This window comes from Tremella mesenterica, assembly GCF_000271645.1.
Source record: "Tremella mesenterica DSM 1558 unplaced genomic scaffold TREMEscaffold_8, whole genome shotgun sequence".
Lineage (NCBI taxonomy): Eukaryota > Fungi > Basidiomycota > Tremellomycetes > Tremellales > Tremellaceae > Tremella > Tremella mesenterica.
The window spans coordinates 94,350-121,233 of record NW_006711232.1 but is presented as its reverse complement, the minus strand read 5'-3'; the positions used below and the strand labels follow the sequence as shown (position 1 = coordinate 121,233).

The 26,884-nt window shown below is 47.8% G+C and overlaps 11 protein-coding genes across 11 annotated transcripts in view; 6 read left to right on the top strand and 5 right to left on the bottom strand.

The window, feature by feature from the left end:
* The first annotated feature begins 48 nt into the window (after positions 1-48).
* On the top strand, positions 49-1,833 carry TREMEDRAFT_44632 (uncharacterized protein). Its single transcript, XM_007005635.1, has 8 exons — positions 49-83; positions 130-201; positions 252-1,184; positions 1,251-1,305; positions 1,351-1,494; positions 1,541-1,593; positions 1,638-1,688; positions 1,738-1,833. The coding sequence occupies exons 1-8, from the start codon at positions 81-83 to the stop codon at positions 1,756-1,758; spliced, it is 1,332 nt and encodes a 443-aa protein (XP_007005697.1). The 5' UTR covers positions 49-80; the 3' UTR covers positions 1,759-1,833.
* A 188-nt stretch (positions 1,834-2,021) lies between these two features.
* TREMEDRAFT_69247 (uncharacterized protein) lies at positions 2,022-2,865 on the top strand (the record flags this gene model as incomplete). Its single annotated transcript, XM_007005825.1, has 6 exons — positions 2,022-2,068; positions 2,116-2,242; positions 2,294-2,326; positions 2,428-2,491; positions 2,538-2,710; positions 2,770-2,865. 6 exons carry the CDS (start codon positions 2,022-2,024, stop codon positions 2,863-2,865), a joined length of 540 nt encoding a protein of 179 aa, XP_007005887.1.
* A 23-nt stretch (positions 2,866-2,888) lies between these two features.
* On the bottom strand, positions 2,889-6,409 carry TREMEDRAFT_32224 (uncharacterized protein; the record flags this gene model as incomplete). The annotated part of the gene is made up of 8 exons (XM_007005577.1): positions 2,889-4,193; positions 4,239-4,388; positions 4,438-4,587; positions 4,632-5,521; positions 5,561-5,745; positions 5,780-5,991; positions 6,032-6,192; positions 6,241-6,409. 8 exons carry the CDS (start codon positions 6,407-6,409, stop codon positions 2,889-2,891), a joined length of 3,222 nt encoding a protein of 1,073 aa, XP_007005639.1.
* Positions 6,410-6,671: 262 nt separating this feature from the next.
* Positions 6,672-8,167, top strand: TREMEDRAFT_44629 (uncharacterized protein). Its single transcript, XM_007005634.1, has 6 exons — positions 6,672-7,066; positions 7,255-7,523; positions 7,564-7,725; positions 7,772-7,856; positions 7,899-7,931; positions 7,975-8,167. The coding sequence occupies exons 1-6, from the start codon at positions 6,704-6,706 to the stop codon at positions 7,993-7,995; spliced, it is 933 nt and encodes a 310-aa protein (XP_007005696.1). The 5' UTR covers positions 6,672-6,703; the 3' UTR covers positions 7,996-8,167.
* Positions 8,168-8,184: 17 nt separating this feature from the next.
* Positions 8,185-8,984, bottom strand: TREMEDRAFT_18678 (uncharacterized protein; the record flags this gene model as incomplete). Its single annotated transcript, XM_007005552.1, has 4 exons — positions 8,185-8,258; positions 8,312-8,420; positions 8,475-8,820; positions 8,869-8,984. Coding segments are annotated over 4 exons (645 nt in total), but the record flags the coding sequence as incomplete, so codon positions are not given.
* Positions 8,985-9,176: 192 nt separating this feature from the next.
* On the top strand, positions 9,177-10,150 carry TREMEDRAFT_57243 (uncharacterized protein). Its single transcript, XM_007005664.1, has 4 exons — positions 9,177-9,315; positions 9,389-9,689; positions 9,733-9,943; positions 9,996-10,150. Exons 1-4 carry the CDS (start codon positions 9,234-9,236, stop codon positions 10,107-10,109), a joined length of 708 nt encoding a protein of 235 aa, XP_007005726.1. The 5' UTR covers positions 9,177-9,233; the 3' UTR covers positions 10,110-10,150.
* A 39-nt stretch (positions 10,151-10,189) lies between these two features.
* TREMEDRAFT_32442 (uncharacterized protein) lies at positions 10,190-16,495 on the bottom strand (the record flags this gene model as incomplete). The annotated part of the gene is made up of 17 exons (XM_007005599.1): positions 10,190-10,393; positions 10,441-10,559; positions 10,600-10,684; positions 10,729-10,816; positions 10,864-10,975; positions 11,171-11,299; positions 11,335-11,532; positions 11,575-11,844; positions 11,870-12,068; positions 12,117-12,195; positions 12,232-12,363; positions 12,510-12,607; positions 12,643-13,388; positions 13,517-15,239; positions 15,272-15,985; positions 16,037-16,292; positions 16,335-16,495. The coding sequence occupies 17 exons, from the start codon at positions 16,493-16,495 to the stop codon at positions 10,190-10,192; spliced, it is 5,313 nt and encodes a 1,770-aa protein (XP_007005661.1).
* A 1,795-nt stretch (positions 16,496-18,290) lies between these two features.
* TREMEDRAFT_32136 (uncharacterized protein) lies at positions 18,291-19,895 on the top strand (the record flags this gene model as incomplete). The annotated part of the gene is made up of 7 exons (XM_007005565.1): positions 18,291-18,522; positions 18,571-18,761; positions 18,833-18,964; positions 19,012-19,101; positions 19,137-19,355; positions 19,399-19,569; positions 19,635-19,895. Coding segments are annotated over 7 exons (1,296 nt in total), but the record flags the coding sequence as incomplete, so codon positions are not given.
* Positions 19,896-19,960: 65 nt separating this feature from the next.
* On the bottom strand, positions 19,961-21,359 carry TREMEDRAFT_39728 (uncharacterized protein; the record flags this gene model as incomplete). The annotated part of the gene is made up of 3 exons (XM_007005614.1): positions 19,961-20,629; positions 20,863-21,090; positions 21,246-21,359. Coding segments are annotated over 3 exons (1,011 nt in total), but the record flags the coding sequence as incomplete, so codon positions are not given.
* Positions 21,360-21,623: 264 nt separating this feature from the next.
* Positions 21,624-25,315, bottom strand: TREMEDRAFT_69240 (uncharacterized protein; the record flags this gene model as incomplete). The annotated part of the gene is made up of 18 exons (XM_007005824.1): positions 21,624-21,893; positions 21,941-22,282; positions 22,330-22,348; positions 22,397-22,436; positions 22,481-22,589; positions 22,635-22,683; positions 22,730-22,809; positions 22,859-22,889; positions 22,932-23,044; positions 23,089-23,224; positions 23,271-23,359; positions 23,407-23,901; positions 23,946-23,987; positions 24,036-24,095; positions 24,137-24,321; positions 24,445-24,493; positions 24,572-24,640; positions 25,250-25,315. The coding sequence occupies 18 exons, from the start codon at positions 25,313-25,315 to the stop codon at positions 21,624-21,626; spliced, it is 2,244 nt and encodes a 747-aa protein (XP_007005886.1).
* Positions 25,316-26,413: 1,098 nt separating this feature from the next.
* TREMEDRAFT_57242 (uncharacterized protein) overlaps positions 26,414-26,884 on the top strand; it is a 1,627-nt gene continuing 1,156 nt past the window's right edge. Inside the window, 5 exon segments of the mRNA XM_007005663.1 lie at positions 26,414-26,475; positions 26,525-26,642; positions 26,688-26,802; positions 26,832-26,835; positions 26,848-26,851. Coding sequence (XP_007005725.1) covers positions 26,473-26,475; positions 26,525-26,642; positions 26,688-26,802; positions 26,832-26,835; positions 26,848-26,851 — 244 coding nt within the window. The 5' untranslated portion in view covers positions 26,414-26,472.

The following is a 26,884-nucleotide window of genomic DNA, read 5'->3' as shown; positions in this document are numbered from 1 at the left end:
AAACTCTCAACGCGCGTCCCGAGGTATCTTAGCGAACATCCACTCTCCACTACTACACTCAAAATTCCTTCGTACTGAACATGGTAAGCTCTTAGTGCTTTGGGTCATTGAAGGGAATCTGATAGTCAGGGTCAAGGCGCCTCAACTAACGCTGGTGGAGCTGACGGCGGTAAAGACGCTGGAAAACCTGGGAAAGACAAGGTCAGTGACATTCCATCCCCTCGAGTGAGAAGAGCTGATTCGTTTCATAGCCTCAGCAACCTAAATGGGAACCTCCCGTACCCACTCGTGTTGGAAAGAAGAAGAGACGTGGTCCTGAAGCTTCATCTCGTTTACCCGCCGTGTTCCCGACTACTCGATGCAAGCTCAAAATGCTCAAAATGGAGAGGATCAAAGATTACCTGCTGATGGAAGAGGAGTTTGTGGCCAATCAAGCTGCTCAGACAGGAGAAGATCGAACAGCAGCAGATCGAACTATGGTGGATGAACTTCGAGGGTCTCCAATGGATGTTGGAACTTTAGAAGAGATTATCGATGATGAACATGCCATCGTATCTATCGGTAGTGGATCAGAATACTACGTCAGCATCATGTCTTTTGTCGACAAGGATCAATTAGAACTGGGTTGTTCCGTTTTGACACAGCACAAATCACATGCCATCGTAGGTGTTCTCGCGGATGATGCAGATCCAATGGTATCAGTCATGAAGCTTGACAAAGCTCCTACGGAGAGTTATGCGGACATCGGTGGGCTCGAAACGCAGATTCAAGAAATCAAAGAGTCGGTCGAACTACCTCTCACTCATCCGGAATTATACGAAGAGATGGGTATCCGACCTCCAAAAGGAGTGATATTGTATGGTGTACCCGGGACGGGCAAAACTCTACTCGCCAAAGCTGTTGCCAATCAAACATCAGCAACTTTCTTACGGATAGTCGGTTCTGAACTTATTCAGAAATATCTCGGGGATGGTCCCAAGCTTGTACGGGAACTGTTTCGTGTGGCAGAGGAACACGCTCCAAGTATCGTTTTCATAGATGAGATCGATGCTGTTGGTACGAAACGATACGATTCGACTTCTGGAGGAGAAAGAGAGATTCAGCGAACAATGTTGGAACTCCTGAATCAACTAGATGGTTTTGATACTCGTGGGGATGTGAAAGTTATCATGGCCACCAACAGAGTATGTCTCTTTTCTTACCCTTATCCTTGACGTTGAAAATCGTGATGTTTGGGTGCTGACGTGAAGATCGAGACTCTTGATCCAGCTCTTATCCGCCCAGGTCGAATTGACCGGAAGATTGGTGAGTCATCACATACAACGTGAACTAGCAAGACTGATAGAATAGAGTTCCCACTGCCAGATACGAAAACAAAACGACACATTTTCAAGCTTCATACATCACGAATGTCATTGGCTGAGGACGTCGATTTGGAAGAATTGATCATGGCAAAAGACGATCTGTCAGGTGCGGATATCAAGGCTGTATGCAGTGGGTCAATCTCTCGAGTGTTAGGGAAAAATCAGCTCACTGTCAGCTGAAGCAGGTCTATTGGCTCTCCGAGAAAGACGTATGAGAGTGACCAAAGCCGTGAGTGATAAACTGCAAGTCTTGAGCATGTCTAATAGGTTCAGGACTTTACCTCTGCTCGTGAGAAGGTGCTCTACAACAAGGACGAGAACACCGTGAGTCGCTTTGCTTTCACTAGCGAATTTGTGATAGCTGACTTTGTAGCCGGCGGGCCTGTACTTGTAGAGATATCCATCGGGCAGTCATTTGTCTATGTAATTCCCGTACAAAGTCTCTAGCATGCATTCAATATCCAGATGTTTACAGTTCATTGCCACGTGTCGGCTTCTTGACTTCTTGTAGTTAGCCGCTGTCTCACTGACTTTCCTCTTCTTCTCCCTTTGTCTATCACCGACTTTCTTTTCATTGACTAAACTTTGCAAGTACCCTCCAAGAGCATAGTACTCTACAATCATACTGCGCATCGATATCCACCATTGTATCTCATCATGTTCGGTTCCAATCCCCGTGCTCAATCCTCTACCGCCACCAGACGGTATGTCTTTCCCCATCGTCTCCTGCCCGTTCAATCACTCACGTCAGATTGATGAAAGAATACCGAGACATCACAGCCGATCCATTACAAGACTCCATAACTGCTGGACCTATATCAGAGGATAATATGTTAGAATGGGAAGCTTTGATACAAGGACCGGAAGGTACTCCTTATGTGAGTCAATTCATCATCTCTCACCATTGTTATGCTGATGTAGGTCTATAGGAAGGAGGTATTTTCTCTGCTAAACTTATATTCGTCAGTATCAATTCTACTTCAGCTACTCACTCACTCACTCATACTGTCTTCCTTACTCGTCGTGATGTTTGTGAAAGTGTCAATTCGCTGAACGTTGTTAGCCCCCTGACTATCCTCTCAATCCATTCAAGATGATATTCGAACCTCCCCTCTTACACCCTAATAGTGAGTAAAAGCCCGTCACATTTACCCGCATCCGTTGATCTTACAGTATACCCAAATGGCGAAGTCTGCATATCTATCTTACATGCACCTGGTGACGATCCGTTGAGGTACGAATCTGCTTCTGAACGATGGTCACCCGTACAAGGAGTTAGAAGCGTTTTGCTTAGCGTATTGAGCATGTTGGCTGAACCCAACATTGAAAGTGGAGCAAATGTCGAGGTGAGTGCTTTGATTTTGATCACGCTAATTAGTGCTTGGGGATGAAGACTAATGAACAGTGCTGTAAATTATACAGAGATGATAAACAAGAATTCGAAAGACAAGTCAGAGAACAAGTCAAAAGCTTATTGGGTATAACAGAAAATACAGAATAATCTCAAGTTTTGAATATATGCACTCAATCTGCTTCCTGATGATATCCAGCTCTTCTCATCTCTCCCAATCGTCTCCTAGCAGCACCCAAATCTTTCTCCAACTTCAAAATCTCGACTTGTTGTTCCATCTCCCTCACTTTAAATTCGTGTGATGGCATGGCTTTGTAATCCACGGCGTCTTCGTCGCTCTGTTGGTTCGAGATGAGTTTTACCTGTCTCACTAGAGCTTTACAAGCATCCGTCACTGCTTTCGAAGCGACCTCAAGACGTTGTTGTGTCTTGGACATGAGAGACGCTTTTACACGTGAAGCAGCGACGAGTTGGGCTGTAGCAGCTGAAACCTCGTTGGAAGCGACGATGAGTTGTTCGAGAGAATGTGTTCCGGATATCACACCGTCGGCACTTTCGATCAGAAGTCCGGTAGCGTATGCCACAGCTTTGGCGGCTGAGATGAGACCTTCTGTCCATCGGTTGTTACGTTTGTAAAACTGTTGAGTCGTGCTCGTTCCTTTACCCTCCCGTACGATCTCCTCCTGACTCTCCGTGGCGGCTTGGATCAATCTACCGATGGCATTGGTGATAGCCATTGTGGCTTCCAAGATGGCATCATGAACCTGCACGTCGAGAGCGTTGTATTTAGGTCCTTTCGGTCGTTGCATGAGATCCTGGAGTCGTTGAGTCGCTTCCTCGATGGCCCGAGCGGCCGTTTGCATCTCGTGAGAGACGATATCACCAATATCACCGTTCGCGCCGACCAAGGCTGATCGTGTCTTCGGGACAAACTTCTCAACCGTCTCTGAAAGTTTTGACAGAGCACCGCGGACCTCCGCGTTGTTGCGCAGAGCAATGTCTTCAGTCTTGCCGCCAGCGATCAGTCGGAAAGATTGGAGATTTAAGAAGAACCGCTGTGCCGAATCTCCCGATGCCTTTGCGACTCGGATAAGCTTGTCCGACGAATCATCGTTGTCGGCAAATCGAGTGATGCCCTTGGAACTGACAAGCGTTTCAGCCATGGCTTGTGCAAATTCGTTGGCTGCTTTGATCACGTCGACATGACTTCCTCCGCTTTTTCTACCGAGGAACAGGTTGAAGGTCGACGCAAACTCGGTCGCATTGGTGACTGCTTTTTCGATAATGGAAAGGGTGTATTCCGGCGTTGCTGTAGTGTTACCGGATTGCATTGGGGCTTCCAGCTCGTACATCGCGTCGTCGACCTTCTGCACGCAGGCTTGTAGGATGGAGTCGATGATCGCGTTAAGCTCCTTGCGGTGGTCGAGGATGAGAGTGTCAACTTGCGCATCGAATGCCTGGCTAGTGTCGCCTTGTGTCTGCTCATAAGTTCTTTACTTGAATGAGAGAAAGGTGTGACATACCAGCTTCAAGTCACTGAGCTCCTTCAAGGTCGAGTCTATGCCCTCTTGCATGATCAGCAACTCTTGCTCTTTCTCTTCTACCACACGAGCCAGTTCAGAGTCCTTCGAGTCGAGTTTGTGAAACAGATCATCGATCTGGAGCTGCTTTGACTGAAGTACGATCAGTAACATCTCAAAGCTTTGAAGGAGAAACACCAACGCGAAGGGAGTCCTCGAGTTCAGTTAATTGACGATTGTATTTGGACAAGATGCCAGAGACCTCCGAGCTCTTGTTGCGAGACGCATCTTCCGCTCGTTCATTTGCAAACGATAGATCTCTCTTGAGTCGTTCAATCTCCTCCCGGTGACTCTGAAGAGGTTCAGCTAAGTTCACTAGTCTTCCATGTTACTCACCGATTTGAGTCTATCAACATCGTATCGTGCCCTATCACGCTCTCTGATCATATCGGCCAGCTCCAAATTCTTGGCTTTGACATCCCTCTCCATCCTCTCCATCTTGTCAATCGCTTCTTGCGCCGAGTTTGCTTTGAGTTGGAAACCTTTGCTTTTGTTGAGGAGATCTAAATGCTCGTTCCTGAGTTGACTGTACAGCTTCGCCAAGGCCTCGTACTTGTTCTTCCATATCTCGATCTGCTTTTGCAGCTGCGCGATGAGTTCGTCTTTGGCCGACATCTGAGCCCCAACATTGGCACCGATCAGACCGAGTTCGCTCTCGAGTGACTTGACGCGCCGATCGTATTGCTCCAGCAACATCTGATCACGCTCATACTGTCCCCTCATTGCAAGCATCTCCTGTTGTAACTGAGCAGTTTGACCGGCTTGTTGCGACGTCCATTGCTGACTCATCTGCTCTCGCAACAGCTGCTCTTGTGCCTGCCGCTCACGTTCTTGTTGTAATCGTTGTTGCTCCGCAAACTCGGCTTCCTGTCGTCGCTTCTCCTCCTCCTGTCGCCTCTTCTCTGCATCCCTCTGAGCAACAAGCCCAGACTGCTTGCGCTCATACTCTTCAAGCATGCGCCTCTGTTCATCGATTTCACTCTGCGTAGCTGTGGGCGAGTTCGGTCGGGGAGTCTCCTTTCGGACTTCGGCCTTTGGTCGCTCGGGGAGGTCTGGGGCGCTACCGTTGTCGAGCAAATTCGGAGGCTCTTGTCCTAGTTTGGGAACGTTGATCAGACCAGTCAAATATTTGAGATTCGAGCATTCGTAGTAGAAACGGCGGAGATTGTAGTGCTGAGCGTTGTAGCGGTCACGAAGGGGTGAGAGTGCGTCCATGGCGTCCGTTCCTACACATCAGCAATGCATTAAGTAGCAAGATGACTTACTTCTGTGCATGGCCCGCAGCATGCTAGTGATGAATTTGTAGATACCGAAACTCTCTTTGACCAGTGGCACCAAAGCTGAAATCCGGCACTCATTGTTCGCTGAGCCACGGAAGTGAGTGAATATGAGCTTTTGAAACGACTCGATCTGATCTTGAAGTGTCATTAAATCCGTGATGGTCTCGTATCTGATGTCAACTCAGTCAGGCATACAAAACTTACCCTTCATTGGGGTCGTCAATGTTTTTCAAGCTGATATATTCCTCGTACTCGAATAGTCCGTTGAACTCTGGGTGATGTCGATGAAATCGTAATTTGGCGAGAAGGAACGACGTATAAGCCTTGATGAGAGGTCCATACCCTTTGGAACCATCGCCAACCGTCCGACCGCATGTTTCCAACCAGCCAGTTTGAGCGTGAGCCTCTTTGAGGGTCTGCCGGTCAGGCGAGTCAAGCTGGCTACGCTCTACTCACAATCGGATGTCCCTCTTGTAGGAGTTTATGTACGACAATGAGACATTTGAACGTCTGCACCTCGTCTGCTAGGATTGGTTGGGTACGCAATCCATTCCACACGGAAAGAGATGAGTGGTAATCCCAAGTGTAGACGATACACTTGCGCACATGTTTCTGTTCTGACAAGTTTAGCTTGGTCAAACCATTCCACAAGGTGCACGACTCACTAGGGGCGGTCTCCTCGGCACTGGTAGCCTTCTTGATGTTCACGCTGAGTTCCGCTTCGGTCTTCTCCTTGTCGACCGGACGGGTAGGTTGGTGGAGATGGGCAGCTGCTCGAACGGTGGGATAGTCATCATAATCGCCTCCATGGCCACCGCGACCGAACCTTTTCATCTCAGCTTGGCGATAACACGATGAGGTAGGTGACTCACATGATGTCTTGTCGAACTCCCTGACGAAGAGGAGGGTAGAGTAAGTAGCACGAGTAAGTACAGCCTCATCGTAGTGGTGGCAAGCAACTGAGCAGCTGCCCTCGTTCTCGCGCGCCTACAGACAGTTGACAATGACATTACACGCGCCTATTGAGCACAAGTGCTTGCTCTGTCTTTCTTCCTGGCGATGGGCCTAAACCCCATTTGTTACCTACAATCTCGCCCGACTACATTCTACTTTCTTCGCCGTCTATGGATGGCGCCGTTCGACCTAGACGCGTGCATCGAATGCCTACGAAACAAACAGCTCCTTGACGAAGCGGTCCTTCGGGAGATATGTGAAAAGTCCAAGGAGGTGTTGATGAGGGAGAGCAACGTCGTTCACGTCGCTGCTCCCGTCACAGTCGTTGGCGATATCCACGGACAGTTTCACGACCTCATCGAAATATTCCGCATAGGCGGATCAGCCCCTAATACCAACTATCTCTTCCTAGGTGACTACGTCGATCGGGGCTTGCACTCTGTCGAAACAATTTCCCTTCTCACCTGTCTGAAACTACGGTATCCGGAGAGAGTTCAGCTCATCCGGGGTAACCACGAATCTAGAGCTGTCACACAGGTCAGTCGTTTTATACGCAGGCATATGATGAGAATTTCAAAAGAGGACTCTGAGGCTTTCGAGCCAATGGATAGCCCTTCACTTCTCGAATGTGGTACGCTCAGAGAGAAACCCACGAGAGGTGAAGAAGAGAGAACGGAAATCTGATGCTTGCTCTTTTTCGATGGAGTCACGCTGACTTCGGTCAGACTTATGGATTCTACCTCGAATGTACCCGCAAATATGGGTCTCCGACGGTTTGGCGATACTTTACCGACATGTTTGATTTCCTCACCCTGAGCGTAGTCATCGACGATGCTATCTTCTGCGTTCACGGAGGTCTCAGTCCTTCGATACATCATATCGACCAAATCAAGATCATCGACCGATTCCGAGAGATTCCACATGAAGGTCCCATGGCAGATCTCGTCTGGTCAGATCCAGATCCGGAGAAAGAAGATTTCGCCATCAGTCCAAGGTAAATTACTCTTTTGAGTCAACTTGGCTGACTTCGACAGAGGTGCGGGCTACACGTTCGGGGCGTCTATCGTACGGAAATTTCTCGATCTCAACGGTATGAACCATGTCCTCCGGGCTCATCAGCTCTGCATGGAGGGGTATTCGGTATTATACAACGACCAACTAAGCACCGTTTGGAGTGCCCCAAATTACTGTTACAGGTGAGTATTACCGACTCCGTACGTTATACTGAACGCTGACTGTGAGATGCGGTAACATGGCGAGTATACTGGAAGTGTCTCCTGGCAACAAAAAGTTTTTCAATGTCTTTGCCGCCGCTCCAGAGAATGAAGTACGTCCGTTGCACAGCTTGTTGATAGCGCTGACGTGGTAGAGAGATGGTCCCGCGCAACAAGAAACGGCAAAAGTATGTCATACAACAAATACGCGCTCACTTTGCTGATACCCAGGCCATCGAGTACTTCTTATGACATCCCCAATCAGTCAGCATCCCATTCCAGTTCCCCGAACAACTGGTCTATGAGCCCGTACGATCTTGAAGTGCCTCGTATAACGCCTTCCATGCCGTTCATGACCTCATGTAGCTCTGGCAATTTCCATTCTGTAGTTATTCTCCACCGTCTGCATATATAGATGCGTGCCTCCCAATCGCCCCCCGTCACGGGTGTCATCTGAAAATACAGAGCGAGAGCGTCGAAGAAGGCTTGCTCCAGGGCTAATGTTCTCGAGAAATCTGCCGACTCAGCTCGTACATGTTGGGCTTGAGCAGGCTGGACCGTCACTCACATGACAAAATGATTTCAGGACCGAAGACGTCATCTTCGGGTGGAGAGCTGGGCTCCGTCAACTCGAGTAAGGTCCGCAGTAAGGGTGGGTATAGCTGAGGGAAGTATATCTACAGTTTTCAGCTTAGGTTTCCATAATCAGCAAATGCTTAAATGGGACGTACCAGATCACAAAGAAGGATGTGACTCAATGGACCCGATGTTCTCACTCGTGACACGTCTCCTCCCCATGCCAGAGCCTCAACTTTCATAAGCGGACCATTGGCATGAGACTTTTCCCACTCTAAAACCCTTTCTTCACAGAGAGGTACAACGTCGGGTAGGTCGGTGAGAATGAGAACGTCATGAGGGGACAGAATACTAGCTAGGTGCAGAGAGGGAACGGATTGACCGGAGCCGAGCTCGACTATTCTGTACGGAGCATTAGATGAACTTCCTATGAGAAGGGAGCATGGTGGGTCGTATGCAATGTCAGGAGTAAAATATTTCAATAGAGCAGAGCCACCTTCCCTAAGTCGTAAACGAGAGATAATAATTCAGTGGGATTGAAGAACGGACCATACACGACCGGCGATACCATATCTATCGATGTCTTCGGCTTGTTTTTGATAATCAGATCGACCTGAACCTATCTCCAGAGGCTTAATGGAGAGATTGCTAGGGAAATTGGGGTCTTGTGCATTGGACATTGCACAGGATGCCCAAGGAATGCGAAGAAGCGAAGTGACATTTGTAAGGTCCAGTATCGTGGAGATCGGAGTTAACAAACCAAAGAAAAGTTCCGCCACATGATAGAATCCCGTTATCTCCGAACCCCCCTTCACCTATGTCCCATGGTCCATTTCGAACACACCATCCGAGGTAAACTTCGCAAAGGTCAGTAATCAAGTCTTATCTCTACAATGTCTCCATCTGACAAAAAGATGGCACGCTCAAAGCATTTGGCGCCTCACATCGGGCACCTTTCTCGGTCTCAAGTGGCCGCTAAGAGAGGTCTTCACAAAGGTTAGTCCACAAAGTAACTCACATTCACACACCCTTCGTAGTTCAGCAAGGAACCAGCAACTGATATGAACAGGGAAGAAAACTTCCACCGTCCCTCCTAAAACAGAAACTCCTGCGACTGTGGAGAAAACTGTTGGCGGCAAGGCCAACGGCGAGAAACGTTTGGTGCCAACCACCAAAGCATCCAAATACTATCCTGCTGAGGACGTCCGTAAACCCAAACTATCCCGCAAGACGAACGGTAAAACCGCTCTTCGCGCATCTATAACCCCCGGTACTATCCTTATCCTTCTCGCCGGTCGTCACAGTGGTAAACGTGTCGTCTTCCTCAAACAACTCGACAGTGGTTTACTACTCGTCACTGGACCTTTCAAGTATGTCTCAAGTCAATTTTAAGGTGACAGGCTGACATGCTAGATTGAACGGTGTCCCATTGCGTCGAGTTAGCCAGGCTTATGTCATCGCTACTTCCACACGAGTCGACATTGCCGGTGTTTCCATTCCTGAATCCATCAACGACGCTTACTTCGCCAAGGCCAAGGCCGCCAAGTCAACGAAAGAGGGCGAGTTCTTCGGTGAAGGGAAAGAGAGTCAGGGCGTTTCTGATGAGAAGAAATCTGAGCAAAAGGTGAGTCATCTTCAGTTGAAGGCCAGTCTCTGTCCAAAGAGCTCACGAATAGGCCGTCGACGCTAGCCTTCTCACGGCCATTAAAAAGGTCGACAAACTCGCTCAGTACTTGAAGACCACTTGGGGTCTGTCAAAGAACGACAAATTCCACAAGATGAAGTTCTAGACACCGAGTATGCATGTACACTGGCTTTCTATTCATGTTACAACCATGCTGCCCATCCTTGATACATGAGCGCCTGGTCGTCAGCTACGCAAGAGAAGACGAGGGTCAGGTGGACATTTACTCACGAGAGATGTGGTGTTGGTCGCTTCTTTGATAAGAGTGTCGACTTGATTGGGAACAGAGACGACAGTGTTTTCAGCCATGATTCCCCTCAACTTGGCTCTGATCGGTTTGAGGTTACTCTCCGCAGTGGTACGGATGTCTTTACTAGATTTGCTCTTGTTCTGCCGCATCAGACCAGCTTCCACACTGCGGGAATAGAGAGACTGACAGCTCGTCGGGCCCATTCTACCAAGGGATCATGGGCAAACGCCTCCAACACCGACATGAGAGCCTCGCTGTTTGAACGGAGGATTGACAAAGTGATTTCTGACGCTTTTCGGAAGACGCCTGTCCGTCAGGTCCGGTTCATACAATCCAAACCACTCACCTTCCACCCCTGTCACCCCGAGAGCATCGACCATGTTATGTGTTAGACGGAATGGCACTCGTTCGGGAATCTCGAACGTTTTACCCTAGTCCGAGTCAGCAAATTCTGAGTGAGAGATGAAAGTCTTACCTTATCAAACAAACAGTTCAGATCCACATGCACCGTATCGCCCGTCAACTCGTCAAAGAGTATATTCTCCCCGTGTCTATCCCCTAAACTAGTCTTCGTAAGTGACTAAGATCAAATGGGAAGAGGGAAACATACCCTAGCACATATCCAATCATAGACATGACAGCCAGTGTACGGGCATAGGCCATTCGACTGGCCAACCAAGCTGAAGGTTCTGGCCAAGTGGCAAGAAACCATTCATTGAAAACTGTGGGCGTATACCTGTAAAGTCAATCCCGAGTCATGAACCACATAAAAGACGTTTTTGAATCACTCACATGGGTAGGATGGATTCTTTGAATACCTTGGTTTGAGCCGCAGGTCCACTTTTCTGAGCATCATCAAGAAGCTTGTGTATTTCGTGATTCTACCATCAGCCTTAACGTTCTTCAATATGAATAACTCACATAGAGTTTCTTTCCATATCTGGCATAACCTTTCTCTACGATATTCTTCAATGCATTCGTATGACTGACCCATTCGAGTAAACCACACTCTTCGTTCAAAGGCATGACGGCGTATGTTCTCACATCTATCATGAGCGATCGTCAACTCAGGATAACTTACAAAGTTGACGTCTACGAGATTCCGAAGCACTCTTGAGAAATTTATTAATCATCGAGTTGAAATCCATCAATCTGGCATCTTTACGTAGGTCGTCATGAGGTTTGCAAAGGAACGGATAAAGTTTTCCGTCGGTTCCCACAAAAGTGAGTTTCTTTGGTTTTTGTAAAGAAGGCATAATGTCGATTCGTTCGGCAATATCTGCAAGTCAATACGACTCACTTTAAGTACGTTGGGAATTACCTTGTATTCCAACTTGAGAAACTGGGAAGGGTCTATGAGAATTGATGTCATCTCCTGGCGCAGGAAGTGAACAGACGAGGGAATCTTGAAGTGGCATAATCATCCGACATGGGAAAGCTTCTTTGACATAGGCGAATCGACCACTGATCGTCACTTCTCGTTTCTTGTCTTCCGACTTGTCATCCGCAAGTTTCAATAGTTGTCGGGAAAGACGTTCCGCATCATTCAGGAGTGGTCCGATGTTAGGATCGGTTTGCTGATACTCATAAGCTAGGCGTGGTCATCAGGCAAAGACTTACTTGTGCTCTCCTCAATACCCATTCACATACTGATTTCCTTTCAGGCCTATTGGATTGCATGACCCCCACTGTTGGCCACATGGCCTGTTGAGGGTATTTGGCCAAGACCAAAGCCATGATCTTCCTCAGGACCACCGCAACCTCTCGATTCAGATGACCTATTCGTGATACGATCTGAGGGTAGGCAGTGAAGAACTATCAGTCAGTTGTCGACCTTGATTTCATCAACATATCAAGACTGACTTGGTAAACCTTCAGCTCTTTCCTCGCCTTATCTACTAAAGCGGTAATCTTATCCAAGTAATGTTGCGTCTCGGATGATCTGATCGTCAACAAACTTCAAACGATGTAGACTCACTTCTTCAGATCCTTGCTTTCTCCTAAATCCAGCCATATGGTGAGCATTCTGGGCATGGTCTGATAAATGTATTTGACACCATGAAGCAACGCTTGAATGTAGTTGTGACAAGTATGATAATTGTATTGAGCACTAACATCAATTGTACTCCAAAATGTCAATGCGTATTGTCACTCACACGACTTCGGGAGAACCAGTCATGGAATCGTAATAATGACCCAGATGATAATATGGAGACTCGAGTCTGGGGTCAGTCAAAATTTGACATATGAACTTACGTTGGGGCTAGCTGAATCGCGTCCACGAATCGCCTTATGATGTCGTTACGCTCGAAACGATCAGTTTCATTTGCCCATCTAGCTTCCAGTAAGACAGCCTGTCATCAGCTCTCACAGCTACTAATAAACTCACCTTAGCAAGATTTCGATCCCTAGTAAAGTCCGTGGTCTCCTGTGTTTGTTGTAACAAAGGTGTCACCGAGTTCTTGAGATCTATCAAGGCTTTGAAAGCATCTCCATTCGAGCGAAGTAATTTGGCTTGCTGTATGAAAGCAAAGGGTGCGTCCATCTCTCTCGCTTGTAGTGCTGCACTGTAGGCAGTCTGCTCGTAGCCCGCTTTCCGGGCGGCTTTAGACGTCGATATCCATGCGAGTCCGAGTTCGTCCTTGAGAATCGGAGTTTTAAGTAGACTGAAGGTAGTCCTGCGAATGCTGAGAATGAGCTCGCGATGTCTGAACGCCGGAGAAGTTGTAGATAGCCGTTCATTGAGGGTCTTGCGTAAGTCCGCCACGTCTTTCTGCAATATAACAAGGCGATTTGCCGATGGATGGGTTGTTGAAATCTTCGTATGTGCTTGATGAATGATTTCGACTTCCCGTAAGAGATGTAGTTGAAGAACATGATCGTATCCTCGACCGTACTGGCTGACTTTGAGATCGCCGCCAACTTGAGCGCGTGCTTGTTTCAGCATGTTTGGGAAATCACCTTTCTCACGTAAAGTAGACAAGACTCTGCCTATAGCAGGACCTCGGTCACCCACTTGTTCCACCGTATTCCAATCGCCTATGATCCAAGCAGCTTCAGCTTCGTAGGCTGCAAGACGATCTGACCAGTCGGGATGACGACTGAGCACTCCACGAATATGAGTTCGAAGAGTGTCTGATGATCAGCACACGTTCTTACTGGCAACTAACAAAAAAACCGGAACGCTTTCCCAGCCAAATTGGTTCTGCGCCGTTCCGGTTTTTATGTTAGGTGCAAGTATATGCGAGAGAAAGGAAACCCACCATAATGGCCTAGACTCTTGAGACATTTGAGCAAACCTTCATGCAGTGAGATATCGTCGGGTGACTGTTGAAGACGAACCTCCCAGCAACTTTGAGCTGATGTCCAACGACCTGTACTCTCATGTTCTCTGATCTGTAGCTCGAGAGAGGGAGAGAGAACAAATGCTGAAACTCCTTCCATTCCATCTGGTTCATCGAGCTCCGCATAGATCTGATGTAATCTCTCGAAATAGATTTGAAGATCAAAGTTGGGTCGCTTCTCCAGTCGCAATTGAATGATACGTTGCTCGAACCCCCGCAAAGAACGAGCGTATGCTTTACTCTGTAAAGCCGCATTTGCCATGAGCTCAGTTTCGATGCTGGACAAGACTTGCTCCACAACTTTGACGAAGGTATTGGCGGACGCAGTTTTAGACTTGGAGTCACTACGTGAGGTTCGTTGCGTTCTCAACCACTTGCTGAGATAATCCATCAAGTCAAAGACAACTTGAGCGCTGAGAGTTCGTTTGTCAACTGTACCGGTGGGATTGACTTGATCTTGCAAGACCGTATTGATTTCAAAACAAATTTCTGTCCGGTGATCTGAAGATCCAAAAAGGAGCACTGTCAGGACCAAGTGAGGAAGTATGTGATGGGCGACGGTAACATCTTGACTGCGTAGAACTCCGCGGAAAACTCCAAAGATCTCACGACTATTGGTGATCGCAGGACTGACAGGGTTTATGGCAAGGATCGTACCCAACAGATCTGCACTCCATTTTTGGACCCATTCTCGATACGTTGGTGTGGATGGATATATGGGATGTTCGTATTCCCTGGGAGGTACGTCTTTCAGAGTATACCGAGATTCTAGTAAAGGGGTGAGGATTTCATACTGGTCCTTAGGGATGGCTTCCCATTTGCTTCGAGTACTAAGAGAGACAGTATTGCGAGGAAGGAGGATTGCGGGAGTGAATTGACAGAATTTCATCAATTGTTGTATTGCAAAAGCCAAATGTATTTGATGTTTCGTATCATTTGTCGCGTGAAAGGCATCCACAAGGAGATCGCGTATGAGATGTACTGCGAAATCTTTCGCCTCTTCGCCATCGGTGAAGTTATTGATGAGTGTCATCGAAGGTGGTTCAGGTAAGGAAGGTAAACGATCAGGATCAAGTGCTCCCAATATTCCCAAACATTCATATGCGGACTCGCGCATTTCTTCATAATCGCTGTCCCTAGCCATGGCTAACATGAGGCTACGAATGAGGCGAGCGATGATGGTTTCGAATGTATCGCCCCGGGACAGGGCACGAAGTTCATCCTGGCGGTTGAGCAAAACATTTCGTAATTCCGACATTGAAGTGGTCGCCAAGGCGACGTTCTTGCTGTTGATCCGCTCTATCAGGTTTTCTATCCTCCTCTGCAAAGGCCAGTTTCTGCGTTGGTCGGTAAGCTTGCGTGCAGCATGCGTTAATTCCGGAATTCCATCCAAGCTAACAATCTCATCGCGATAACTGGCGAGATGTTCGACATTATCGGCGATATTGTTGATTATGGCAACAGCTTGAAGCTTCTCCACCGAGTCAAAGGTCTTCCAGCCTGACAATAACGCGCTGGTCGTCCGGCCGACGAAGGGCCCGACATCGACGAATCGTAAAGTACTGATGAAGGTCTCCCACGTTTGAAGAGTTTCTTTACGGAGTTCGGCGACCGCCAGGGTGCTTTGTAGACTCGCGACAATCTGTGGGTCAGAATGTGTAAGTGGCCAAGGACATGACCTACCTGCGGGGAGAATGATGACATTGAGTCCCCTACTGTACGGATGAGTTCGCCCATGCTGCGAATGACCTTTCGTTTGTACTCCACAGACTTGCGACCTTGTATATCGTGAAGCGTTTCATTAAGATGAGAGATGACGCCCAACATATGGGGTTTAAGGAATGTGCCTAAATCGGCTTCTTTTCGAAGGGAACCTTGAGCTCTCTGAGCCTTTGACAGGGCTCGGATGGCATTTGACCGAACTGAGGCATCTTCGTTGCCCAATTCGACTACCATGGCGCATATGAGAGGGACAATGCAGGTCGACATGAGGGAAGACACGGACAAATCCATTGCTTTATGACGAGTGAGGTTCCTAAGCAAGTCAACCAGGAAGGTCAAACTCCCGTCCGTTCGCTTGGGGTCGAGGAACAATTTCGCCAGGATCTCGGCAATATTATCTAGAAGAATGACCCCGAGCCCTTCTTGCACGATGGAGGAAAGAGTCTCGAGCTCTTTCTTGCTGCACGTGAGGACCAGCGACGGGACAGTGAAGCGGAGAGTCGTTTCAAAGAAGTTTTGACGAGAGAATCCGATGAAGTGCATGGTCTCGGAGACGAAATCGGGGCATGACACAAGGTTCTGGGCGAGTTGCAGACTGATCTGATCAAGAGATGAGGAGAGCAGAGTATAGGGCGTTTTGTTCCGATGCTTGGCTATAGCCAGTAACTGATGGAGTTTAGTGCATCGCTAGAAATCTTGTTGATTGAAATGACCTACCTCGGAGTACGCCAAGCTTCTCAAAGGTGATTCGACCGAACCTAGGGCGAGAAGAAGAGGTTGTAGCACCGAAAGCAACAACTCATCGGGAGCCTCCCTTCCTATGTGACCCAAAGTGAGCAACGCCGTTTCCTGGATCGAGCTACCGAGTTGAAGCACCATCCTGGTTTTCTGTATAAGGAGCGAGCGATTCGACTTGGCGATTCTTGGTTCCACATGCGATGATTGACAGTCGAATAACCGGCATACGACCCGACTGTCATCAGCTACAAATCTGGAGGGGAAATGTTCTTCCCACCTTGCGGCCAAGCGAACGCGCCGGTCTGACGATCGCAGGCCCTCCAACGCTTGCTCGTGAAATTTCGGTCGATGTCGTTTCTGCATCACAGCTGCACATTTCGAGAGAGGGAGATGATCGGTTAGTATGACGAAAGCTTGGAGTGACTTCACGTCGAGCATTGTTCGCCGTATGATCACTGCCAGAAGATCCAGAGCAGAGTCAGGGAGAAATCTTTCATAGGACGGTCGATGAGCATGACAACCGCACATCTTGCACATGAGTTTTCCTAGGTTATTTCGCAGAGACGCCACAACAGTGAGGTCGGCACTGAAGTCAATGTCGAAATTGGGTAAATATTTGAGAAGACTCACGATTCCGCCCATGTAGTAAGGTCCGCTAAGAGCTTTTCGTGGTCAAAATCAACTGGACCGAAGCCAGGAGCAATGCTTTGAAGCATCATTGCAAGGTTGTCATCCGTGCCTCCTTCTTTGCGTTGACGTTTCTTTGGCGGGGAGGCGGAATGTTCCACCAGACCTGGAATTTTGGCAAGCAGAGCCCAGAGCTCAGAGGCTGTGGTGGGTTCTAGAGCTCTGGTCTGTATTCTCCACTGATCGATGAGATTTTGATCCAGTAGCAACTTCAACAGACGACCAGGGACTGGAATTGGTGTAGCAGACAAGAGTAATTTTAACTTCCCCACATCCGCCTTCAAGTCCAGCTGTAAACTCCCAGCTTTTTCGAGGATTCCCCACCAGAGTAGCTTTCGCAGCTCCGAGTGGGATGTCGACAAAACTTCCAACAACTCGAGAATCGCTGTCGAAAGCTGTGGATTTCCTTCATCGTTGGGAAGGTCCAGTATAGCTAAACATGGCTGAGCGCAAGTTTGGTCATCGCCATACGTCCGCAGGTATCTCGAGAGGATCTTGACAAAGGTAATTTGACTGTGGAGATTAGACGATGGGATGATTCTTGATAAAAACACAATACACCGAGATACTGACAAGGCGATGTCATCGGTGTACGGGAGGAGGTCTTCAATTTTGGGCTCGATAACGATGTCTAAGACGAAGAGCACGACAGATAAGTCAGGTATCATCTCTTGATATCCAAACAGCCGAGGTTTCGAGCCAGCCAGAATGCCTGAATCTTAACCAGACAGAAATGTAGGGCAGATTGAGAAACTTACCTTCAGCATAATCCACTAGATTTCGTACGGCCATTGCGGCCTGCAAGGACCCTCGTGAGTAGGTAGCATCCTCACTCGGCGTTTCGTACCTCAGCCGATGAAGTAGTTGACGTACGGCCTCTTGTATCTCATCGAGTAGTTTTTCGCATCCTTCTCGTTTCTGAAGTCGAATGGAGGAGGAGATCAGTCTTGGAAGAAGCCATTGATAAAAGGGTCGAGTGTCTTGGTCTGAAGATGAGGAATGAAGGAGTTCGGGCTGAGCAGTGGTCTGTTTTTGGAGTATCTTCAAGGTATATATAGCTTGTTCCAGGACGACCGGACTGGGTGGTTGAGGATTTGATGCGGGTCCAAGGATACATGCTTGAAAGAGAACCTGAAGAAGATTACGATATCGCGTTGAATCGTACGCGTCGGGATCGTTGGAAGGTGTGAGACCTTCTGTGATCAACCGTTGTAACAACTCTTTATCGGCTTGGTCTGGTGCTGAAGAAAGAGCGACATGGCTCATGACTATCTAGACGAGTTGAAGCCTCTGTATGATCATGGCCATGCTCAGATGAGTAGCAGAATGTGGGCTACGAATATGCTATGGTTGTATGGTAGAGAAAGAGTGGGGGGAGGAGGTGGGGGAGGGAAAGTAAATTGCTTCCGCACTTTCTCTCCGCAAGCCTTCAACGGTTGAAACCACCCAGTTGACTTGTCTCTTATCTCTTAACTCTTCTGCATCCTCCATCATGTCGAAAAAATCGTGAGTCATTTCTTTCAGGTGTGGGTAAAGCCGTGCTGACATTAGTAGTAAGCTGGACCTTTTGGTCCGAGTTCGATATTCCAATCCTCTTATAGCCCCTCCTTACCCTCCTAAACTATTCAATGTCCCTACCAACATCTCACGATTGGGAGAACCATCATATCTCGATCATTTATCCTCTTCCGCACCAATACCAATGCTTGTGGATTCTGAAATGGGGATGCCAATTGATTTGAACGCCTACGATGGGGTTTGGGATGGTAATGATGAAAGTGAGCTCCTTCATTTCAATCCCCATATGTCTTTCACTAATGAAACAGTCTTGAATCCGACTTTTGATCCAAACAAGGTGAAAGATGAAACGGATCTCGCTTTGTTAATTCCATTTCATGCTCCTGTAGTCACCAACGGGGTAGAACAAGCCAACACGACTCGAGATTATTCATGGATGAGAAATTCCAATTACAGTATGAGAAAGAATGCTGCGAAAAGAAGATCAGCAATGGACACCGTGACAAAGTGAGCATCTTCTCATGGCTTAACTATGCTTGGATAGAAGTATGACTGATGTTGAGGGATGAGAAAGGAGATATTGACGCTTCTGAAGCTGCTCAAATAATGGCTATCGATAAAACTTTTTCAGATTTGGAAGAAACCCAGATTGATGCTCTACGACATCCAGATCCTAACAAAAGGGATTTACGTGTGGTGGAGGTATGTCGTTCGTTTCATGAAGATTTGACAGATGATTTAATTATCAGACATATGATATTTTACCCGACGCAGAAAGATGGGGAGATCCTTATTTACTCATGCGATATCCTGAAAAACCTTCAGCTGCAACTGCCACCGTATGTCCCTATTAATTGATCTCGACTGATAACAGAACCCTCAAGCGGACGCTTCGAATCGTCGACTAGCTAGAGCCTTGTTGCGACCGGTAGAGGACGAAGAGCAACAACGATATATCATTTATCTTTTACCTAGAGAAGAGGATTTGGATAAATTGGACGAATCTATAGAACATCCACTAGCCGAAGAACAGTTGATAAAGTTACAAGAGGGTGAAGAGGAGGGAGAACAAGATGAGAAGCCTAAACCTGGAGTATGTTTCTCTTCTTGACATCAATTTTGATCTGATCAGATAGTTTTTGTATGAACGAATCAGATTATACGACGTAGTCAGTCAAGTAGCTCCACATAAGGAGATATTGGTCACTTTTCATGAAGGCGAAGAGGACGATGAGAATGGTAAGAAACGTAAAGGTGTTTTGTATAACAATATTGTGATGCGTAGTACTGTGAGGAAGAAAATCAAGGTGAGCTCGATAATTTACTTGTCACTCTTGACTGTTATTCGTTTGATAGGGGGCTGACGGAATAGCGAACAGACGAACCGGAATCAGGGGAACATTGGAATAGAGCCAATATCATTTTCCGACAACCCAAAGAGAGTGAAATGGAATTTCACGCAGAAGCGAGTGAAGTCATTGTTGATCCTCATTGGGCTAATGGTGAATTACGTAGATTACATGGTGGGGATAATATGGCAGAAGGACAAGGTGAAGCTATTGATGATGAAGAGGATCCAATAGATGAAGGTGCTGAAGCTGCTGAGGATGTAAATGAAGGTGAAGATGCATAAACATTGATACTTTGACAATGAATTCTTTCGAAAATATTACAATACTTGACAAAACTCTTCTAAGCATCTCCTAATAACTCCCTAACTCTTTGTACGATATCCAAATATGCCGTTGTGGCAGGACTATCAGGATATTCTTCTAAAAAACTGACACCCCTATCACCTGTCATACCTATCCTAGGATCTAAAGGTACTTTTCCCAAAACCTCAATTCCTAATTCTTTACCCATAGCTTCAGCTCCTCCTGTCGTAGGGGCGAAAATCTCGCTTTCACCATTACATTTAGGACAAACGAAACCTGACATATTCTCCACCAAACCTAAGATAGGTATCCCTACTTTCCTACAAAAATCAATTTCTTTTCTCACATCTTGTAATGCTACTTCTTGAGGAGTGGTGACTAAGATAGCACCGTCTATACCTGCTTCTTTGAGATATTGTACGATACTTAAATGTTCATCACTCGTCCCTGGTGGTGTATCAACTATGAGGTAATCGAGATCACCCCATTCGACATCTTTGAGGAATTGTTTGATTAATCCGTTTTTCTTAGGACCTCTCCATATGACAGCGTCGGAAGAAGAAGGGAGGAGGAAACCTATGGACATGACGGCGAGATTATCGAGCGCGTATGCTGGTGACCAACCGGATGAAGAAGTGTGAATGGTAGAATTTGATAATCCCATGAGAAGGGGTATGGAAGGTCCACAAATGTCAACGTCCATGATTCCGGTCTGAAGGTCAGCTCTGGACTTGAAGATAGTATTCTGACTCTCCATCTCCCATCTCCCATCTCCAACGACATCACTTCTATTGATGTATATCTCTACTCACGCACCAATCCGGGAGACATTTCTGAAAGATGGCATCGCCTGAATATCATAAGAGTGACCAGCCGAACTACAAGGAGAGTCGAGTAAAGAAGATAAGAAGAGGAGACAAGAAGGGAAGCAAAAAGAAAACCCACTTGACATTCCTCATCGGCCGCTAAAGCCCAAGACAAACCAGCTGTAAAAGTACTTTTACCAACTCCGCCTTTCCCAGATAAGACCAAAACCTTCCTCTTCACCGACTTGATCCTCTCTCGAATCAATGGTATATCCGGATCTGGACCTTTAGGACCTTCGGCACAAATTGCTTGATTTGGACAACCTTCACATGCATCCGCTTTACCCGCGTCGGATGATTCTACGCCCTATTGACATCAGTCCCTCTTCCATACACACACCAGCTCGACAAAGTGGTAAAGTCATATTGGTGACCATGGAGGAAAGGCTGAGAGGTATGGGTTGGCAAGTGGAGGGATAAAGTGTGAAGAGGAAGGAGAGGGAGAGGTACCGGGCGACTCACGGGACAATGTTCCGGTGCATTTTCTGGGACGGTAGAAGGGAGTACGGTGGATGATGGAGAGAAAGGGAATGAGGTGGGGGAAGGAATTGGGATCGGCCTTTGAGCGAGTAACATTGTGAATTTGTAGAGAAAGAAAGAAGAGAGTCGGAGCTGATTCATGCTTTTTGGCAACCATGGGGAAATGTCGGCGATCGCCGCGAATGGAGAGTCCCGGTGGCAACGGGCTTACTGGAGAGATCACAACGCATTTTTCACAGGTAAGTACTCTGACACTACTTCGAATATATCAAATCATGTCTTTCCACTCTTCTCGTACTCGTGTTCGTCATCGTTCCACTGTCTGCACAGACTTGACCCTATCTATAGATACATTACTGCTTACGCCGCATCTCCCACCAACTGTGGAATCTGACCGCACCACTCTGGATCCTCACCATGCTCCACCACATACTTATCATGCTGTACCAACTGATGTCTCCAATAACTTCCCCATTCATGTGCCTTCACTGTCACTTGATGGTTCGGTTGCATTCTCGCAACTCGTAGTACAGCCGTGCTGGCGATTGTATACCGCGATACGTCATTAAGCCGAAGCATGGACCAAGGTGTGGTGGTAGTACCTTGCTCGATATAACCTAGAATGTCAAACTATCCTTTAGAAAGTCTACATTCCATTGATAGGTTCAAATGCTCACTCTCGATCTACCAACGTGGGACTTTCGACTGAATAACAAACTGGCAATGTCTTTTGGATACCCATGGAAAGTGATAATGACCGGTTTGTCCACTGTGAAGATGCTTTCGAAAGATTCTTCGGTCAAGGCGTGAGGGTGACCACCTTTAGCACCTAAAACGAGAAGATCGTTGACGTTCACAACCCGAACTCGAATGCCTGCGTTACGGAGGAGAGCGGCGGCAGCGATGGTCTCAAACGTCACTTCGACTCCACAACCGACGAGTACGACATCCGGATTGACACCTCCGTCAGAGGAGTAATTGGTCCACACGGATGCACCTGCGATACAGTGTCGTTCAGCCTGTTTTGTGAGTTTTTACCTCTACATTCAGTGGTCTGGTAGCTGACCTCCTCAACAGATAACCATCTATGAAGTGTCAGCAATACACCGGTCGAGTAGAAAGAGGAGACTGACGATAAAGTCGGATTTTTGGATCCCACGATCAAGCTGATGTCTACGCGATCAGTCGAGCCCTCCTCAAAGACCGGTCTGACGCACTGTTTTTCGCCCGTAGACAATGGTCAATGGTGCAGACACTGGTGTTCGCATCGGCGGGAAAGTAGATTCTGGCCAAGTTACGAGGTAAAGAGATGAATGAGCCAATGAGCTGCTTCGTGAGTTTTTTCGCCAATGTCTGGAACCCTTGACTCACCCCCGGATTTTGGTGTGAATATCCGTTATGCTCTTGACGCCAAAGAGTACTGACATTTAGTCAATCGACATGAAACGACTGGTACAATGTCTCACCTGGTCATGATATAGGTCAGACCTGGAGTGTCTCCCCGCCATTTGGTCTCAAGGCCCATCTTAACGAATTTGGCATATTGCTGTAGAAATGACTCAGCGGGGTTCAATACTATACTTGACGGCACCAACCTCAATCATAGTCTGTACGATGCCCAGGAAGCTAGATATGAGCGACTGATCGTAAATTCAATCGTTAACTCACCTCTCGTAAGACGGGAAGAGGGCGTGTCGCCCAGTCAATGTGTAACCTTGCATCCACCCTTGTAATGTATGTTCCGAAAGCATCTCGATCACTCGACCACCGTTGTTTGCGGTCTCCCCGCATGAGCTACCCTCGGCCAGATGTGACAACTACTTACTTCCGGGTCCCATTGGAAATTACGATGGGTGACTTTGAGACTCTCATCAAGCTTGTTACTGCTCAATTCGTCGGGCGAGAAAATTCGGAAATTCGAAGGATTGAGCTCGACAACTTTGGCGACATATTGACCGACACTGACAGTAAGCGTCTTTCACTTATACACAGCTGTTGGCCACTTACGCCTTCAAGTTGGAGATGGTTTCTCCAGGCTTTGTTTCGAATGTTTTCCATTCCGGAGTTTTGAGATCTGTGATACCACGGTAGGTTATCTGTGATCATGAGCGACACGATAGGGTGAGTGATTGGAATGTCTCACGTCGACAGAGCCCATACGACGCTTGAGATTTTTAGGTATGATCCGAGTTGCTTTAACATCGATGATCCCATCCGCTTTCTGCTCCGGGACATGGGCTTTTGAATGAGAAGAGTCCACCTCGGAATGGAAGAGTATCTCGGGGTGATATGACTTGAGCCACTGAACAAGCGAATCAAACTCTTGTTTGTCATTCAATGGGTCTGCCAGAGGCACCTGATGAGCTCTCCAGCTTCCTTCGATCGGATGTGTCTTGATTCTGGGGCCGGTCCATCCCTTCGGAGTGCGCATAATGATCATGGGCCATCTGGGCTTCACGATGGGGTTACCTGACCGAGAGGCATTTTGGATCCTCTTGATCTCGTCCAAAGCCCATTGCATCGATACTGCCATGTCGTAATTGACAGCCACGTCATGTTCATGGTCCGAACCATGGGGTATCGCACCATATTCGACTATCCTCACTTGATATCCATAGCCGGTGTCCAGGCAAGCGAGCTGTAATGGTCAACATGTTCGTCATCGTGTTGTGGCGTACGTACCTCGAGATCATCCATGGTCCCGGGAATGGTTCTTTCTCCTATCTATAATCAAGTTAACAGCCATGATGAACACCCAAAGCTTCGACGCACCTTGTAGCCGTTTACATGAAGGATGGGAAGTACTGCTCCACTCTCAGCAGGATCGAGGAACTAAACGCTCAGTTCACGTCAGATTGTGGAAGCTGACATACCTTGTGAGCATGACATGCAATGGCAGTAGGACCAGTCTCGCTTTCCCCGTCTCCGATCACCGCGACAGTGCTCAAGTTAGGCTTATCCATGACACTTCCAAATGCGACAGCTAGACATGATCCCCGTTCCCCACCTTCTTGGATACTACCGGGAGTCTCGGTCTTGACATGGGAAGGGGAGCCACCTGCTGATCAGTAAACAATTGCAAAGTTATCATATGTTTAGCTCACTGGGCATAGAACAAGCCCGCGCAAAAGGCTCGAGACGATCGACCGACGTGGGATATTGGGCTAGAATCTCGTGATACTTCCTTCCACAAAATGACAGGACAGTAAAGCTCGGGCATCATGACTGGGCTATCATCAGAATTCACTCCATCAGACTTTAAAACGGGGCCTACTCCAGTCAGTAAGATGTGTCTCAAACTTCTGTACCTCGAAGTCGTGCTCAGTGATGAGGCAGTCAGTGTCGGCGTATATACCGTTAAGTCCTGGGCAAGTGTCCTAATGTCCTGAGGGCCGGCAACGATGACATTTGCCTCTAAAGGCGAGTGCAGAGGGCGTTGCTACGTAGCAAGGAACAATCTGCAGATCTGCTGAATCAGCCAAGGACTTTTGAGAGATAATGAGATATGGGAAGTACCCACAGAGAGATGGCGACAGCTTGAAAGGATATCAAAGTCCCCCGGTCAAGAATTGGATCAGAAGGGAGCGATTGCCCTCCACGTTTTGCGCCGGCGCAACGTTATGCAAGGCTAGCCAGGCCCTGCAAGTATTATCAGATAGCTTGCGTACCCCTGCAGCCGACTTGGGGTGCCTGGCATTCTGATGTGAGCGGTGCAAGAAGATCAGATCGGATGGAGAGCGGAGAGTGGGAGAGGGGTGTACGCACTCGGCCAACAAGATTGGGCGGGAGCCGTATCACTCCATCATTGAAGCAGGGAACGGGCACCCAGTCTCCTTCAATTCTTGGTTGCGACGATTCGATGTAGTAGTTTCGCGACTGCAAGGTCAGTCGGATGCTAGGGTGCAATCTGATGGGTGACCATTCCTCGGATTGATGAATCAAGGAAGATAGAAGATGGGGTCATCTCATCATACTCCTCAACCCACTTCGTATACACCGCTGAAGTCTCGAGGGGTAAACCCTACTCGAGACGTCTCCACTAAGAGTGCCATCGAGTGAGATTGCGACGAACGACTTTATGTCCTCGGACAGATGAGAGACTGGGAGAGGAGATATACTCTACTCACCATCGCTTTCTGTTGAGCAGACGTATACAAGAGCGTGTCAACTCCTGCACGAATCCCAATGAGAGAGTGCTGCAGCCCGTTGACAGCATGCTGCAGCCCGTTGACGGCATTTAATAAGGCCACTTGGCCGGCTTGGCCAGGGGCGACAATAGGAGCTTGATTACCATCTGCGTGCATGAGCTCGAGTTGAATTCCACAGCGAATCGTAGACTTGTTAGATCAAGACAAGAAGCAAAAAGTACTATCAATCCTCAATATTCCAAACATCAACCACCGAGTGTTTCACCACCCATGAATGGTCCATCCCAGACCACGTCGATATCTTTGGTGGCGATACTGAAAACGGCAACTTTCATGAGCCAGCGAGAGAAGACGACTCACAAAGCGATAAAAGATACTGATAAAAGCTCTCCGCCGTGAACAAATCGGCATGATTTCTGGCATCCAGGCATTTCACCATTGCCCTTAGTGCGGATAACACGGCTGTGGAGGGGGGGAGGGGGATGCCTACTGGAAGGATGGCGGACAGGATAGGGCACATTTGCCAGAGAGGATTGGCTACGAGTGCAGGAGGGACGACAATGTTGAGGGGAGCTGGGAAGGGAGCTAAAGCAGCCATGTTGACTGACGATGATGATGAAGAACAAGTCGTTAACGTTGTTGTGGATGTTGTAGTAGTAGTTGCTGTTGTTGTTGTTGTCGCTGGTGGGATTGTTAATGGTGCTGATGATAGAGTTGTTGTTGATGGTGGTGCTATGGTTGATGACGTTTTTGAAGACGTCATTGTTGTTCACGGGTCGATATGAGATGACGATGAGGACGGGGGTTAGCAATAAATCTAGCGGTCAAGTTGTCCAAACAAATGATATGATGCATGCGGGGCACCGGATTTAGAAATGTGCCATGGTCGGAGTGTTGGAAACCACTGTGCAAAAGTTAGGCGCGCCCCTTAGGCCATTTTCCTATTGCACTTCAATACAGAGCAAGCGCCACGTGGCTCTAGGCTCTTTCCTTTTGTTTTTTGTTACAGTAAGTTGGTCACAGACAAACCATTGGCCATTGGATGTTCACTCACCCACACCATGGTCAGTATCGAGCGCATAGGAGTAGCTCGTCAGCTGATGTATCCTTCAGGACACAGCTACATCATCGTACATCCCCCTAGCCGAGCGTAGCATATGGTCCGACGTTGAGCCTATACCTCAAGATGACGCACCTGATGCTCTTGTTCCCATCATGTACTCTCAAGAGTGTACGTAGACTCTCTTCTGAGACGAGAACTGAGCTGACCAGAAAGACAAAGATGCTATGGACTACTTCCGAGCGGTATCAGCTCGTAAAGAATACTCTGACAGAGCTCTCGAATTGACCGAGTCGATTCTACGTATGAACGCTTCACATTATACCGTCTGGTGAGTCTTTACCCCCCCGCCCCCCCCCACGGAAGTAGTCCATAGCATCTTTGTCTTTCTGGTCCAGCTCAGTTCTCGTCTC

Bases quoted from the DNA above. Each gene is read 5' to 3' on its own strand.
- TREMEDRAFT_57243 (XM_007005664.1), top strand. From the start codon at position 9,234: ATGGCACGCTCAAAGCATTTGGCGCCTCACATCGGGCACCTTTCTCGG. The intron at 9,316-9,388 runs GTTAGTCCACAA...TGATATGAACAG, and splicing joins TAAGAGAGGTCTTCACAAAG to GGAAGAAAACTTCCACCGTC. The intron at 9,944-9,995 runs GTGAGTCATCTT...GCTCACGAATAG, and splicing joins AGAAGAAATCTGAGCAAAAG to GCCGTCGACGCTAGCCTTCT.
- TREMEDRAFT_44632 (XM_007005635.1), top strand. The intron at 202-251 runs GTCAGTGACATT...TTCGTTTCATAG, and splicing joins GAAAACCTGGGAAAGACAAG to CCTCAGCAACCTAAATGGGA. The intron at 1,306-1,350 runs GTGAGTCATCAC...CTGATAGAATAG, and splicing joins TCGAATTGACCGGAAGATTG to AGTTCCCACTGCCAGATACG.
- TREMEDRAFT_44629 (XM_007005634.1), top strand. From the start codon at position 6,704: ATGGCGCCGTTCGACCTAGACGCGTGCATCGAATGCCTACGAAACAAA. The intron at 7,067-7,254 runs GTCAGTCGTTTT...GACTTCGGTCAG, and splicing joins AATCTAGAGCTGTCACACAG to ACTTATGGATTCTACCTCGA. The intron at 7,857-7,898 runs GTACGTCCGTTG...CTGACGTGGTAG, and splicing joins CCGCCGCTCCAGAGAATGAA to AGAGATGGTCCCGCGCAACA.